This window comes from Dermacentor albipictus, chromosome 5 (assembly GCF_038994185.2).
Source record: "Dermacentor albipictus isolate Rhodes 1998 colony chromosome 5, USDA_Dalb.pri_finalv2, whole genome shotgun sequence".
NCBI classification, from domain to species: Eukaryota; Metazoa; Arthropoda; class Arachnida; order Ixodida; family Ixodidae; genus Dermacentor; species Dermacentor albipictus.
The window spans coordinates 40998066-41014527 of record NC_091825.1 but is presented as its reverse complement, the minus strand read 5'-3'; the positions used below and the strand labels follow the sequence as shown (position 1 = coordinate 41014527).

Genomic DNA, 16462 nt, shown 5'->3' with positions numbered 1-16462 from the left:
ATGCTTGTGCGCTGCCGTGAAGTTCCGTAGGCGAATGTCCAGAATTCCTGAACATGTCTATTTGCCACATTGTACTGAAGCAGGAGCCATGGGTGCTGCCAGGTTGGACAACTCTATTTCTTAGCGTGCGTAAACATTACGAACGTTAAAATCGCCAAGTAACGTTCGTTATCGTAGCGCACGTAAGTCACAGAAACTCAATAATGTTCGGAGTATGCGCAGTGATGACAATGTTATTTGTTTACGTACATAATGCGTTTGCGTTTGGTTGCGAACGCTGTTCAACTGTCTATTATCCAAGAGTTCAGCCGAGCGTTCGTAACGTTTGCGACGACTTCGCAGGGGGAAAATCTTTACTGTGACGTTCGCTGGGCCTTGGGGGGCGGGGGGCTGTATTCACTGGCATTTAGTTTTAGCTTTCTTTTACGTATGAAGTAATTGCTTTTCAAGCGTGCATTGTCAAAATTTACAGAGAGCGATACATTTGTAATTAATTTTACATAAACGTCAGACATGAACTAGAATAACGGTGAACCACAGAAGTTTTTGTCTGGTTGGTCAATATGCGACATAGTTGCAAAACATTTTGCCATTGGTTGCGCATGTACAGCGTTTAAGAGTCGTCCATGCATTTAAGGTTGAAGTTGTAAGTAGACATAAAAGTAGCACATTCCCCTAAACATAATTGTACATTGACTAGTCTACATATTCTGATGTATTCGTTGTGTCAGTGAGTGCGTGTCATTCTTGTGTGCTCACATAAGCATATCATTTTTCGATTACGCTTCTTGTGTGGTGAAATGAAAACTCGCCGATGGGTACGTCTCTGTATAGTGGCACTTGATTAAAAGCGCCCACAGTAAGAAGTCATGATTGCCTACACTTATATGTCATGGTAATTATTCTTGCTTCCTCTTCTTTACAGGAGATGCAACTCATGAAGGAGGTGATTGTTTTCTTCTTCTTTCGGGCATTGTATTTCTATAGCTTGTTCACTCGTGTGCTGCCGTTACAAAATATTTGTCTTGTGTTTACTGGCGGCCTTTTGCATCTTGAGAGAGGGGATAAAAATATCCCCTGTATATGAGTGGCTATGACCCTACATCAATTATTTCTATACTCCTTCGCGTCAGAAGCATTCAAGTGGACGTAAAGATTTACGCAAGAAGCCAAAACGACAGCGGCTTCTCTAGCTGGCTCAAGCGCTTCACCATGCTTCAAAATGTGATGCGCTATACCCACCGTTGCTCCCTTAAGGATACATGTGCGCTCAGGTATTGCCTCCAGTACGTGTACATGCGGACCCTCGGCAGAGGCCGTTGCGGGGGCGCGTCGCCCGGAGCGCTAAGCCTATCTATAGTATTGTCGCGCGTACTCATTTATCCTTTCAGGTGACGGTATTTCACCGGCTAACAAATGTTGAGGGTTATCGCTGAGCGCAAAACGAGACTTTCTGTATCGGAAATTTGTCGAATGCTATCGCGGGTTCCAGCCCTTGCCTGTTTTCGCCGAAACGGTAAAGAGGCAGCGAGGAGGGGATGAAGGTTTTCACATGCCTAATACAAGCACAGCGGTTAACGATATTAGCCCCGAGAAAGAGGAATGGCGCCCTCTCGCGAGTGACGTCACGGCCAGGACGCCGCTCGCTCCGGCTCGCTCGGCTGCCGCGCGCGCTCGTTCCCTTCGTGTATGCTTGGGGTATAGATGGCTCGAGCCGTACGTATTGATGAATAAGTCGACTTCTTTCAGCTGTAATACCTTAACCACAGCTTCTTCTTCAAAAGCGTGTGAGTCGAGAAACTTTGCGACTTGGATATCGCAAGCTAAGTAGCTTTAAAGGGGTCTACAAGTTTTTGCAGTGCATATATGCGCCGTGTCTATCGGTAAATTTTGACTAAAAAAAGAATATCTGCAAATTCAACGCGCGAAGTTGTATATGATGCTTCGCTAAACACTTAACATTCCTTTAGTATTTAGCTATGAGAGGTATTGCATTTTACGTGGAAGAAAAATTTGGTACTTGGCGTCAACATGTTATCCGATGTTAGAAAGACACTGCCCAGCGAAGCTGTCATCATGATTCCTATTACTCTGGTGTGTTGTTCTATTCAAATATGGCCATTGATTAATGCGCAAAAAATAGTTAGGCGCGCATTTCTTATGAAAATGTTTGCTGCTACTTTCATCCCCCTCTGAAACAGGCCTCCAAAAAACGAATTGCTCATGGCTGCTAACACGACGGCGTGTCATGTAGAGTATATACATAGTTAATTCACAAACACCATAGTAGCAATCACCTGAGAGAAAAGTTTCGTTGTTTAGATCAACAGCCACTCAATTGAAAGTGATGAAATGTATCATAATGGCCCTCAGTAGCCTTTATCGACAACATGGCACACCCCTGATCACGTAACGGTAGCAATCGACTGTCCGTATGGCGAGGCACGCTATGTTCGCGAAACCCATCAGTTCACTTCAACTTCGAATTAAAACCATAAAGCATTTTTTTACAGCGCCAACTGGAATGGCTAAAGTATTCTCGAGCTACTACTACGCAGCTTAGATGGCCTACAAAAGGAAAATTCAAGCACCTTTTGTCTCACCATGTCTCGATCCAGCGTTATTTAATTATACAAACGGATAACTATTCGCTTCGTCGGTACTTAAAAGAGAACCTTGCAGGCTAATTTAAGTTTGCTCCAATCCAATCGCAAACATTCATAAAGAAAGCACCACAAGCCTTGCATATACTTTCACTTGATTTCTGACCCTCCACAGGGGGAATTTCGATATCTTCAATATGTCCCATGCTACTAGTCATTGACGCTTCGACTGCTTTCTGGCTGCAGCTATGCGGTCCAGCAGGCACACTTCACTAAAAAAATTGGGCCGAGCAGCCTGTGTCAGTTTGCCAAACAGATTCGTCATGTATATTCCTCAAGCAACAAGCACCAGTAAATTTCTCAAGTGAGTTTGATTTCATTTGATTTATTAATTTTCATTTACACACACACATGTACAGAGGAGTTGTAAATGGAGGTGGATGAGGGAAAAAAGCCGCACAGACGCGGCTTGAGGTAATCTCACCCTCTTAGGTACAACATGGCTGCATGGGGTAACACATCAAGCGCCATATAAATTACATTTATATAGTGGCCATAAAACATTGCAGTTATACAATATATGAAAGCACAGTGAAATATTTCCACGATAACAATGCAAAACACACTGCGGCATTGAAATAAATAAATGATATACACTTGGTAACATAGACAAAAAAAGAGGAACATAACATGCATTATTAATCATTAACAAACGCGCTCTAAAGTGGTGAGTTAAACGTGTAGCACGGAAAAGGGAATATATATTGGTGCATTCCTATTTGTACTCTGTAAATAGCTGTAAGCCTTCATTAACTTTACTTCAAATTTCCGCCGCTTAAAAAAAAATAAACACGTGAAGAACCGCCTAATGTTGACAAGCAGTTAAAGAAGCAAGTGAGGCGTGTAGAATCTAAGCTCCAGTATTAGTTAAGTCACCGTGCTACTGCCGAGCGTTTCTGTGAGGAAATGCAAAAATTCGATATTATACCATGGACTACTCGTCGTGAGCAAACCTGTTTTAGCGGAATAAAATCAACGTAACTGCTGTAGAAGTCATGTATAGCCAGCTTTGTGACATACTTGTTGCACGGCGGCAGGTATGGTATCATAACTGGATTCCTATAGGCTATGCTTTTGCGATTGTCTATCCGCGTATGAAAAACCCGCAATGGGCTGGTCTGCGTCGCTTCGGCTGGCACTGTAGCGTTGCCTTCGAGAGCTGCATTGTTGTCTAAGAAATTAGCTCTTTGAATAAATGTTCGCAAAGGAAGACGTCATAAAAATATATTTGAGACGACCACCATAAGTATACAAGCAGAGAGAACGAGGGCGAACAAACGAAAACACCGCAGAAAGCGCCCGTACAATACACGAACTGTAGCAGACGACAGGCGCGAGTCCGTGCCCTGACGTCACGCGAGCGGCGCTCGCAGCGCCGCTCGTGTTCGTTCTCGGGGCTAATTTAGGCAGAAGCTAGACGAACAAGCTCTAAACACACAGCTAACTAGGTTAGGTAGGCAAAGAGAAACACGAATATTACAAAACTAAGCACCGGAAACTAGCCAACAAACTAACCCGGAAAATACCTTAGCCATGCTATAGAGGACGAAGGGTTGCACGTTCAGTGGTCGGTCATCCATGCATTTGCATGAAAATGTCTTTTGCCTTTTTGAGTGAAAAATATGCATGTGCTGCTCGTTTGTGTGGTCGCTATAGCACACGCGTGTTCACTCTTTTTCGTTTTTGTAAGCTTCTTGCGCTGTATACGGTATTTACCCCTCCCTATTAATTTTACTTGCGAGTGCTACACGTGTTCGTACTAACTCTGTCCATATCGTTAACCGGGCTTTTTGCTGATTAACTTTCTTCTCGCCCCGGTAATATTTGCCAATTACCGAATTAGGTGGAAATATTGCATCAGCAGGAGTTCCCAGTGAGAATGCGGCGGAAGAAATACTGCTTTCGCGTCGCTCCTCTCCATATAAATTCGCAGACGAAACTCACAAATACCCGGCACATCCGGCATATCTTCGGCATATCATCAGGATTGCTTTGGAGTCTATAGCAGAGCTGACAAATCGCGAAAACTGCTGGCATTATGGCGCTGGCAAAACAAGTGCGCTATTACGATGTTGAGATAGTTCTTTGGCGTATGCATGCTGGGAACTCTGCAACGGCAGAAGAGAGCGCTGTACCGTCGACGTTCTTTCAAGAGCACCTACCAAAATTCACCGACGATTACGATGCTCCGTAATGCGCAATTTGAGTGCAACTCTATACGTGTTGTCATTTGGCAATATATCGGCTGGCGTGGACAATCAGTCTCGTGCGGCACGTTGCAAACGAAGCAATGTTTGGTGCCACTGCCTTGCTAATTTGGAGATCGCGAGAGCCAGCGCGTGGGAGCCGCATGGGCGTGATTTACAGCAGCCGCCGCCGACAGACCTCCTAGACGATGCGCGCTACTCTGGCGCTATCTCGTTGCCATCATCACCGCACTACTATTTTCTTCTCACGCTTTCGCCGTATCCTCTTCCGCTTTCCGCGTCATGGTTCTGCTGTACCCTGCTGTTCGTTTTCTTCCTCGCACCTCGTCGATGTCTCCGCTCTTCACTTTGAAAGCGAAGCTTTCTTTGCCTCTTCCTTCAACTTTCCCACTGCTGCTGCTGCTGTGCTTGCTGCTGTCCGGCACATCGCGTCGTAGGTGGTTCAGAGCGTGTGTATAGATGACAGGAGCGAGTCAGAGAGGAAAGGCGACGCGAGAAACTTGTTTTCACCTCACCGTATCGAATGTGCACAATGCCCTCTGGAGCTTCCTGGGCGTCGCCACGTTAGGACCTTGCCAGCTATATTTATCCATGATTCCCCTCAGAAGCGTTCCAGAAACTGCAGCGCTTCCCTTTCTACTAACATGCGAGTCCAGAGGGGACGTAGATAGGACTGTAGAGAGGAGGGATGAGAAGCGGGAGTTACCATACAATAGAGGGGGGAGTGGAAGGTGGCGAGAGAAGGCAATAAAACCCTACCGCTATACGACAGTGGGTGCGGCGGAACTGTATGAGCTTAAGTTTACTGGAAGGAAACTGGATAAGCTTAAGTTAAGTTTAAGATCAAGTACGTTGCTGCTTTTTCGCAAAAATAACCACCATGCAAATATGTCGAGTGGACAAACAAGGCAGGGCGTGCAGAAGCAGAGCCACAATAATTAAAGCGCATTGAAGGATTCAGGCGACACTATGGAAGCGGTCGACCGTCAAATCAGCACTTCTGTGCCCGCCGCGGTAGCTTTGCGGGTATGGCATTGCTAGAGGTCGCGGAATCGATCCTACCCGCGACAGCCGCATTTCGACGGGGACGAAACAGAAAACGCACGTGCACTTAGATTTTGCGATACGTTAAATAAGATCACGGTGTCAAAATTAATACGGAGTCCATCATTACTGAGTGCCTCGTAATCCGATTGTGGTTTTGGCACGTACAGCCCCATAATCGAATTAAAGCTTAATACTTCTGCCGCGGCGGGACGTGCCATATGAGGCAGTGACTATGCTCAACCTTCTCAGAGGTTATGAAATATGGTGCAACAGCGCCTCAAGCAAACACCTATCCCTGTGTGCTCTGTGTACTGCGCAAACAGCAGTGGTTCCCGGAACGTAACGTTTAACATCAACTCACCACTCTGGTGTTAGGCTAAACGTAGAAGAAATTAAGCTTTGGCCGTCAGCATCACCGATAATTATCGTCGATGAAAGCATCCAGCACGGAAAGCTTCGCTTACATCGATTCCCACAGTGCGTGCGATCTGCATAATTTTTTCATCTTTCGCTGCGCTCGTTCGCTCAGTACGCTGCCGACAACGCTGATGCTCGCCGCAGGAACGGGCGCCTAAGAGTTGCGCTCTAAAAGGTTGTCGCAGCTGCGAGATGCCACTACACAGCAGTCGGTGCAGCAAGTCGGTGCTGTATATACGCAAACGACGTACGCCTTGAATCCCTGAATTTGTTCGGTGGCATAACTGTACGGATATCTCTCAAAGTCACCCCTTTGTTCGCATATGTTTGGGCCCCGTTTCCAAATGAGTCTTTTAGGTTCTTCACACGATAAGAAATATGCTATTTGCTCTTCTTTATTCAAAAATGCTTAGTGTCACGCGCATTTTATTTTAGTGTTTTCTGGTGAACCTTTTTTAAACCAAATGATCACTGTTATCAAAATATTGTTTCGCGCAAGACTCGCCTACTGTGTCCAAAAATTCTTGAATGTTTTGCGGAGTCTATAGCGAAAGAGTCTTGTCTATTCATATCGACATGCAACAACAACCTTCGCGCGACATACGCGAAGGTTGTTGTGCATTCTCGGACGTAAAGGAGCACGAGCAATTATTCTGGAATGTAAGCCGGAATACACACATGACTGTGCTTGCCGCTATCGCAGTGCTTTTAGTATTGTTTTTGTCAGACACAAATTGACGCAGCAAAGAGATAGCTTTTTAGCTTGTGCTTTTGGCAGTGTTTTTAAATAAATTTTCACCCTCACTGCAACGCGACAATTTCTAAGTGCGCCTGGAGAAAATACTTCATTTCGAAAGCCTGTCCGCCTTCATTTGAGGCCTTTGCATATGTATACAGCATTAAATTCTCACTGGGCGAAGCGAGGCATTTGCGGTTTTTCAATCTTCTACTGTGAATTAGCGTTCAGCTTCTGTATGTAAATATTATTTAGGAAGGGATTTCAGGAGTGGTAGCACAGCGCGTTGTTCCCAAAACCTTGTCACTATGAAAAAAGAACTACGTACACATAAAAATTTGTTTGAACCACCTGACCTTATCCCGGAATAAATTTTAATAAATTCCGGAATAATTCTGATAAATTGGAGACGCATGAATGGGCATCGTGAGACATTGAAGTAATCGAACCTTTTTGCAGCGAATTGAATGCGTTTTCAGCAGCTGTGTGTTCTTCAAACGACGGCAACTGGAGATATCGCTTTTTGAAAGCCACATTGCCGTTTACTGAAACGACAGCTGTCAATCTCTTGTATTTATCGGAGTTAATAACTAAGGCCTCATATTTTATTTCATTTGATTTATTTGGACCGATTTACAAGCAAATTAAGGGGCCAAGGTAAAAGCTGCATGTGAGAAGCTTGAGTATTCCTTGGCCTCCTTTATATATTGCCGTACCGGTGAAAAAAAAACACTTCTAGAAAAGAGAAACGAACAATAGGTTACGCCATTAAAAGGAGTAATTACGATTGATTACACTGTAAATATACGTGGTTTCATTATAACATGGTAAGAATTTAGTAGCCGTGGCGAGGTGTTCGCGATCATTTGATGGCCGCAATTTGTTCTCTGAACAGGGATGAACAATTTTTTCATGACTGCGTGTGTGACATGAGGATGCATTCTTTTTTAAGTTTGCTGTGTTTGTTATTGGGTAGCTGAAAGAAATAGGTGCGTAGGAGAGTTCGTTTGTAGAGATGATGACTTTTCCGTGTGTTTTACTTGGTGAAAACAACTTTGGGGTTTGGGTTGGACTGCACGTTTGCAATAGCGCGTATTTTTTTTCATCAATAGCATTTTACAGAGATTGCAAGCTGATTTTGTGCCCTATACACGATGGCAATACTTTACGTTTAAAGCAAATAAGGCATTATAAATGATAAACTTTTCTGACGTTTGTAAGAGGTACTGATTTCGATGTAGGATAACTGTTATGCGGCTCAGTTTCTTGAGTATGAAGTATACGTTACCGCCCCATTGGAATGTGTCCGTAAATTATACGCTATGTACTTTTACTTAGTCACGAACGTCTATATTCTCTGAGTTGTAAAATATCTTTTGGGTCAATGGAATAGGCATACCTGTGGCTTTAAAGAGGACTGCTTCTGTTTTTTTAGAGTGTACTTTTAAAACTTTGTCCTCGGTCCATTTTGAGAGAAGGGTTAAGATATGGTTAGCTGTACTAATGAGGCCTGTATATGAGTTTGCTGATCGAAAAATGCTTGTATTGTCTACGTAATTTGTGAATTTTGCTTCTCGATGGGTAAGAATTTTGTCGTTTATGTCGATGTTGAATAGAAACGAACCAAAGGTACCTCCCTCAATACTATATTGATCGTTAAAAAATGCCAGACGTGACGTAATACACTGGCTAGGGTTTCCTTTTACATGTCACTCTTTTATAGCAAGCAGGCATTTACTGCGTTCTTGTGTTGCTGCTAATACTTACATGACCTGTTGTTTTCTTCAGTTTGAACAGACAAACAAATTTACCTTTGATAGATATCATTGCCTCGCCTTTTCTGATGCACATATGGAAGAGGTGTACGTTACCTGCGCGACATATCGCAATGACTAGGTAGCCAAATAAAAAGGTTACTAATTAATTTTTGATATTTCACTCTAGGGCAATGTTAGAAATGTAAAATATGAGCCGAACAGTAGTGGTCATGTTCTATTTAGAAAAAAAATTATGTCTAGCATCATTTACAGAAAATCTGGCCTTAACGTATGGTACGAAACGCATAGGCGTTCCAGTTCGCAGTTTCACAATAGTAAGGCCAATGCAATTATTTTAATATTTAGGATTTCGCACAAGCATGCATGGCTTTATTACTGCTCAGCTTCAATTTACTAATAGAAAAAATGGGCTCTAAAGCGAATAATTATACAGGTAATTTGCCCATCTTTATATTCATCCACATATGCATCAGAACTGGTGGCGCGCAAGCAATGTCCACGTCTTGAAGTTGTCTACCTCTGCCATGGCGATTCGTGTTACATTGTCCATGCCATTTCTTAAAAAAATAAAGAATTTAGTTAAAAGGAAAACGCCACAGCCAAAGCCGGTATATTTAAAGCTGTAGATGGTAGCACAGTTTTACAAGATAGCAATCTTTTATTTTTCATGTGAGTAATTGTATATTTCTTATGTTTTTATTTTCGGCAGGAGGGCAAGGTACTTATAGAAGAGAAATAAAATATCGCTTATACATCTTTTCGGAAAGGTCGTGTGTGCAAACCTGCGAATATACTGTTTTATCACCAGCAAATAGTGGCAGCAGTGTAAAGATTGGTCCTAGCATGCAGCTCGTGTGTTTTGTGCCAACGTAGAACACTCAAAAGAAGCCTACAAAGTTAACTCGAACTATGTAAATGTCGACAAATTACCTGACCAGTAGGATCTCATCTGGAAGAAAACGTAAATCACACCATTCACATAAACTAGCTCACAAAATTACCTTCGAGTTACAAAGCTTACGGCGCGATTTCGTATTGGAAAGCGGAACGCAAACGTTGGAAACGTGTCCTTCCGTGTTTCTGCACTTTAAGATGACCATGTAGACTGAAATATCCGCGTCATGTTATTCTTTAATTTATTTCATTACTCACACGGCAGCGAGAATTGTGTCTTAGAGCATTGCGCGGGCCCTTTATTCAGGCCATGGCCCATCCCGAGCCCGAGAGTGCCATGCGTTGACCCGCCCGAGCATCAACCGGTGATTTCAAACTTTGCCCGTAGCCGGCCCTGGCCCGAAACATCCGGGCTGGGACAGACCCGGCTCGGCCAGGTTCGATTCGACCCTTTAACCCTTGAGCCTGTCGTAGCGTGCTCAATTTCTCGGTTATTATGACGACACTGTCATGGGATCACCGGGCGCCGGGCGGTCATTAAGCTGCATCAAGCACGTTTCTGCCCTTGGCCCGCTCTGGCTGGCGACTCTGTACCTGCAAAATGAATAAACATTTAATTTGATTTCATTGCTCGCAGAAAACGCAAAGGATTTTATTCGATTATTCTTTATGAAAGCACGCATATACTGTACAATGGACAGAGTGGGAAATACGGAGGGAGCAGACTGGCATCTCCCATCGAGAGTGGCACAACACCCTATTATGCTTTTTTTATATATATAGGAGGAGATACAGGCTCTCCTTTAACTGCACCAAATCTTTTGCAGATTCCCTATGGCAGATAACAATATTATAACCCTTTATCCAAATTACTCGTTGAGGCGACCGTTATATTTAAGAAAAAAAGACAGCAAAAAGAAAAAGACGCACACAGGAAACATAAGAGTTGCACAACATACATTTGGCCTAGACGGTGCATACTTGAATTGGAAAGGATCAGCGCCAACTAAGACGATCACGAGAAGGTCACGAATGTATCGTTCTCCCTCTCGTTATCGTCTTAGTTGGGAGAGAGAGAGAGAGAGAGACAAACAACTTTATTTGCCACTGCAGGGTAGGAAGTTAGGGCAGGTAGGCCTATTGTGGCTCCCAGGTGGGGGCGATGTCCTGGGCGCACGAGACGAGTGCGAGTTGCGTTTTCTTGTCTGCTCTTGTCAGCAGCTGGTTCCAACCCTCCTCGGAGGGAGCTGGCAGTAATGATTGTGGGGGAGGGTTACCCTCGCATCCCCAGAGAATGTGTTCCCGAGTGGCGAACACTCCATGGTCGCAATTAGTACAGATGGGGTTGTAATCCCCTCCAGTGATTAAATAAAGTGAGAATGACTGATAATTGAATCGGTCTGCAGTCTGCGAAGCATGGTGGCTTGAGCTCGTTCGCAGTCGGGGTGGGGTGGCGGGTACACGCGTCTCGTCTCCTTGTATAGGTTGGTAATGTCAGAATAGGATTTGGGGGCCTCTGCGAGCGCATCTGGGTTCGAGGGGCTGGCCTCCCGGTTAGTTAGGCCTCGGGCTAAACGGTCGACCCCTTCGTTCCCAGAGTTCCCCGCGTGAGCAGGTACCCACACTAAGCTTATAGTTCTGTCGAGAGCGCAACCGCGGAGGATGTGTGCGGCGGGGAGACAGAGTGAGTTTTTTGAGAAATTTTGCATGGCTTGTTTAGAGTCACTGAGAACCGTGCTTGTGCGGGGATCCGCGATGGCTAGCGCGATCGCGACCTCTTCGGCAGCGGCGGAGGAGTGTGCGCGTACAGTAGCGGCACTGATGAGAGTGGTGGTTGGCGTCGCTACCCAGGCTACGTATGTGTTGGAGTCGCATTTCGCCGCGTCCACGTACATGCCATGTTCGTTGGCGGAGTAGTTGACGTCTAAGCCTTGTGCCTTCAGTTCATGTGTCGAGGTCGTCTATGGGGCTTTGCGGACGCTTAGCTCGTGCGTACCGGAAATCGCCCCAGTTTGTGTCTTTGGACGTGCGGCGGGGGCCTTTGCTGTGTGTGGCTGTGAACGTAGTGCTGAGAACATAGTGATGGCTACTCATGTTCATATCGAGATTTTCCCAGTGCGCATCTGGGATGTTGCGGGCGAAAGGGAGGTCGGGGCAGCTCTCTTTCGTGATGCTGTTACCGAAACGGGTGGGCCGTTCAAGGTCGAGGAGGAGAGTCAGAGCCAGTGTCTGGGCAGTGTCCCAAACCTTGGCTCCTTTACGACCGCAGGCTTTGCTGGGGTAGCCCCACTCGGCGTGTGGTGCGTTAAAGTCACCCACTATAAGTAGCATCTCGTTCCGCGCGGTCGCACACGCCTTGCGGAGGAGAGTGGCTACATTAGTGCTCTTGTCGCTTGGGGGGCTTCACACGTTTAGGATGTTGAGTGGGGATTCGGTTCGGCTGTGAAGGACCTGCACGAAAGTGTGTGGGACTTCGCAGTAGTCAAGACCGAGTTGATTGGCGGTGAGGTTGCGGTGTACAAGGATGGCGGTGCTCGGGCGGAGATCCGGCGCCACCGGCTGGTTGTAAGCGGTATAGCTGGCGAGTTTGGTGTCAGTATGTTTCCTGGAGCGCTATAATGTGAGGCGTAAATGGCTGGGCCTGCAGGGCGTACTCCAAGGCTCTCCGCTTTGCCTTGAAGCCCCTGCAGTTCCACTGCCATACTGTGATGGGCGCCCTAGCCATCGCCTTTCTTGTAGGGTTCGGGACGCTGCGGAAACGCTACGTCGGTTTTGATAATCGCCAGCGGACGCGCGCGCGGCTGCACTCTCGGTAGATGGAAGCGCACTAGGCGACTGAGTGGGCTTTGGTGCAGTGAGGGCGTCAGTTTGCGGAGGGCCCGTGAGGCGGTCGAGGCGTGTGGTTGGGGTGTGAATATTGGCTGCCATTTTGGTGCAGCCTTCAATGAGCTGGTCGATAGTGGGGGTTAGCCGTTTTAGGACATCCTCTATTTTAGCTAAGCGGGCGTCAAAGGTTTCGAATTTTGCATCAAGGTCAGAAGTAGAGGAGGGGGGAGGTGCCTTGCGCTTATTTTACTTGGGCTGGTCGGTGTCCATGTTGGGGTCATTGGTGGGGTTGGTAGGTGGGAGCGCGAGCCACCTGCTGCGGCCGCGGTTGTGGGTGCGCTTGTGCAGACTCAAGGCTATGAATTTTAGCATTTGCCTGTGCTAGCTGTAGTTGTAGTTGTTTAACCATGTCTTCCAGTTCCCTTAACTGGGGGTTGGGCAGTTGGCTTGTGGCTGGTGGAGGGGTCTTCCTCGTGACCTGTTTGGTGGACTTGGTATCCGGCCCGTCCAGGGAGGTTGCCCGGGAATCCCGAGAGTGCGATGGGGAGCGGCTAGGGCTGTTGTGACTGGAGCCGCTGCGTCGCAGTGGTGGGAAAGCGTCATCTCTTGGGGTCGTTTTTGGCGGCCGCGGCTCCGAGAGCGAGACTGATGGCCACGTGAGAAGGTGCAGGGGTCAGTTTCAGTGTCCGTGGAGGATTTGGAAGATTTAGGTCGGTTGGAAGGCACGAAATGGTATTTACAGCTTCTACTGCCAGTGGGATGTGGGCCTTTGCATACGATGCACGTGGCTTGACAAGTGGGTGGTTGGCCGACTGGTTGGGGTTCGTGGGCCACACCGCAGCGGCGGCAAGTGGGTTGGCGCGGTTGTGGGCACACATCTCTTCTGTGACCTAGCTTGCGACAGTTGAAACAGGCGTCCGGGCGCCCCTTGTAAGGGAAGACCTCGAAAGTGAAGCCCAAATACCGCATGTATCGGGGCAGCTTGGTGTTGGTGAACGTGACGACAAAGTGTCGTGTCTGGCTCATACGCCGCGCAGCAACGATAGGGATGTCGGGATTGCGAGCCCGAAGCGCGGCGAAGATTTCGGCGTCGTTTTCATAGCTGTAAGCCCGGTACAAAATCCCCCGCACGGAGTTGTCTGGGGCTGGGGCGTAGGCGGCGACCGGGACTTCTTTGGTGTCGATGGTGATGGCGCGGACCTTGGCGTAAGGCACTGCACGAGCACTGTCAGGCGTGCTCACTCCCACTGGGTTGTTAGTAGGGTGCACTCTAACCTGGTCGGCAGTAACTGCCAGGCGTTGGTCGACGTTGGCGGCTGCGTAAATGGCAACAGCCAATCGGGTGGGGCCGACGGTGTGGAGGTTGAGTGTGCCCTGCGGGTGAAGGACTATCCTGAGGTCGTCCGAGGGCAGGCGGGGAAGCGGGCGCTTCCTTGTCGGCGGTGGAGGGCGGCTGCGTTGCCGTGCATTCGGGGCAGACAGCGTCGTGGTGGTGTCTGGGCTCCGGCAGGTTGTTGTTCAGGAGGAGATGGGCGTCGGTAGCGGTGTTGCATCTTGAATGCCGTCCATGTGCCGTCCGATAACTCCTCGGTGGTGATATCGGAGCCTTCTACGGTGTAAGGCATCTTCGATGCGGCGTTGGGCGCGGCTGGGTGCGGCGTCGCCAGCGCAGCTGCGCGCGAACGCGTCGAGGTCGTGGCAGCTCTGAGACTTAGCTGCCGCAGCAGGTTTCGTCAAAAGAAACAGGTCGAAAAAACGTGAAAACTTGCTTGCCTTGGTATGGAAACCGCCACACCGGGTCCGAAGCGGTGGTAGCAAGTCCACGGCAAGAAAAGTTAGAGTAAGTGGCTGGTAAAAAGAGATATTGCCCGAAAAACACGGAGAGCATAGGAAATGCGACGGTCCACTCCGAGCGCAGCAGCGCCACCCCGTCTTAGTTGGCGCTATTCCTTCCCAAACCACACAAGGAGACAGAAAAGAGGCTGGACTGCCAACTGTGCAGATTTCGCTGGCTAGTCTGGGGAGCTGCATGTCATTACACAACCTCTTTCCTGTCTTCTTGTATGTTTCCTGTATGCGTCTTTTTTCGACAGTTTTTTTTCCTAAATACAACGCATCAACTAGCCCAACAACGTGTTTTACTAGGCGGCCATTACTTCTACGAGAAATCATCATCATCATTGCCCTGGTTACGCCCACTGCAGGGCAAAGGCCTCTCCCATATTTCTCCAACAACCCCGGTCATGTATTAATTGTGGCCATGCCGTCCCTGCAAACTTCTTAATCTCATCCGCCCACCTAACTTTCTCCCGCACCCTGCTGCGCTTCCCTTCCCTTGGAATACAGTCCGTAACCCTTAATGACCATCGGTTATCTTCCCTCCTCATTACATGTCCTACCCATGCCCATTTCTTCTTCTTGATTTCAACTAAGATGTCATTAACTCACGTTTGTTCCCTCACCCTATCTGCTCTTTTCTTATCCCTTAACGTTACACCTATCATTCTTCTTACCATAGCCTGTTGCGTCGTCCTCAATTTAAGGAGAACCCTTTTCGTAAGCCTCCAGGTTTCTGCCCCGTACGTGAGTACTGGTATGACACAGCTATTATACACTTTTCTCTTGAGGGATAATGGCAACCTGCTGTTCATGATCTGAGAATGCCTGCCAAACGCACCCCAGCCCATTCTTATTCTTCTATATTTCCGTCTCATGATCCGGATCCGCAGTGGCTACCTGCCCTAAGTAGCAGTATTCCCTTACGACTTCCAGTGCCTCGCTGCCTATTGTAAATTGCTGTTCTCTTCTGAGACTGTTAAACATTACTTTAGTTTTCTGTAGATTAATTTTTAGACCCACTCTTCTGCTTTGCCTCTCCAGGTCAGTGAGCATGCATTGCAATTGGTCCCCTGAGTTACTAAGCAAGGCAATCATCATCAGCGAATCGCAAGTTACTAAGGTATTCTCCATTAACTTTTATCCCCAACTCTTCCCAATCCAGGTCTCTGAATACCTCCTGTAAACACGCTGTGAATAGCATTGAAGAGATCGTATCTCCCTGTCTGACACCTTTCCTTATTGGTATTTTGTTGCTTGCTTTATGGAGGACTACGGTGGCCGTGGAGCCGCTATAGATATCTTTCAGTATTTTTACATACGGCTCGTCTACACCCTGATTCCGTAATGCCTCCATGACTGCTGAGGTTTCGACAGAATCAAACGCTTTCGCGTAATCAATGAAAGCTATATATAAGGGTTGGTTATATTCCGCACATTTCTCTATCACCTGATTGATAGTGTGAATATGACCTATTGTTGAGTAGCCTTTACGGAATCCTGCCTGGTCCTTTGCTTGACAGAAGTCTAAGGCGTTCCTGATTATATTTGCGATTACCTTAGTAAATAGTTTGTAGGCAACTGACAGTAAGCTTATCGGTCTATATTTTTCAAGTCTTTGGCGTCCCCTTTCTTATGGATCAGGATTATGTTAGCGTTCTTCCAAGATTCCGGTATGCTCGAGGTCATGAGGCATTGCGTATACAGGGTGGCCAGTTTCTCTAGAACAATCTGCCCACCATCCTTCAACAAATCTGCTGTTACCTGATCCTCCCCAGCTGCCTTCCCCCTTTGCATATCTCCCAAGGCTTTCTTTACTTCTTCCGGCGTTACCTGTGGGATTTCGAATTCCTCTAGACTATTTTCTCTTCCATTATCGTCGTGGGTGCCACTGGTACTGTATAAATCTCTATAGAACTCCGAGAAATACGAGAAATAAAAATATCCAACTTAATAATTGACGTAATTACACTCACTAACTTTTTAAATAATTGCGCTTGAGTGCATAGAATGGCAGTGCCTTAAGAAAAAATAACAGGAATGCCTATACATTTCGTC

At 46.9% G+C, this 16462-nt stretch overlaps 1 protein-coding gene across 1 annotated transcript in view; it reads left to right on the top strand.

The window, feature by feature from the left end:
• The window catches only part of LOC135902153 (uncharacterized), a 72691-nt gene that overhangs the window by 36754 nt on the left and 19475 nt on the right, over nucleotides 1-16462 (top strand). The window contains exon 9 of the mRNA XM_065432080.2: nucleotides 926-946. Coding sequence (XP_065288152.1) covers nucleotides 926-946 — 21 coding nt within the window. The remainder of the gene's footprint in view (nucleotides 1-925; nucleotides 947-16462) is intronic.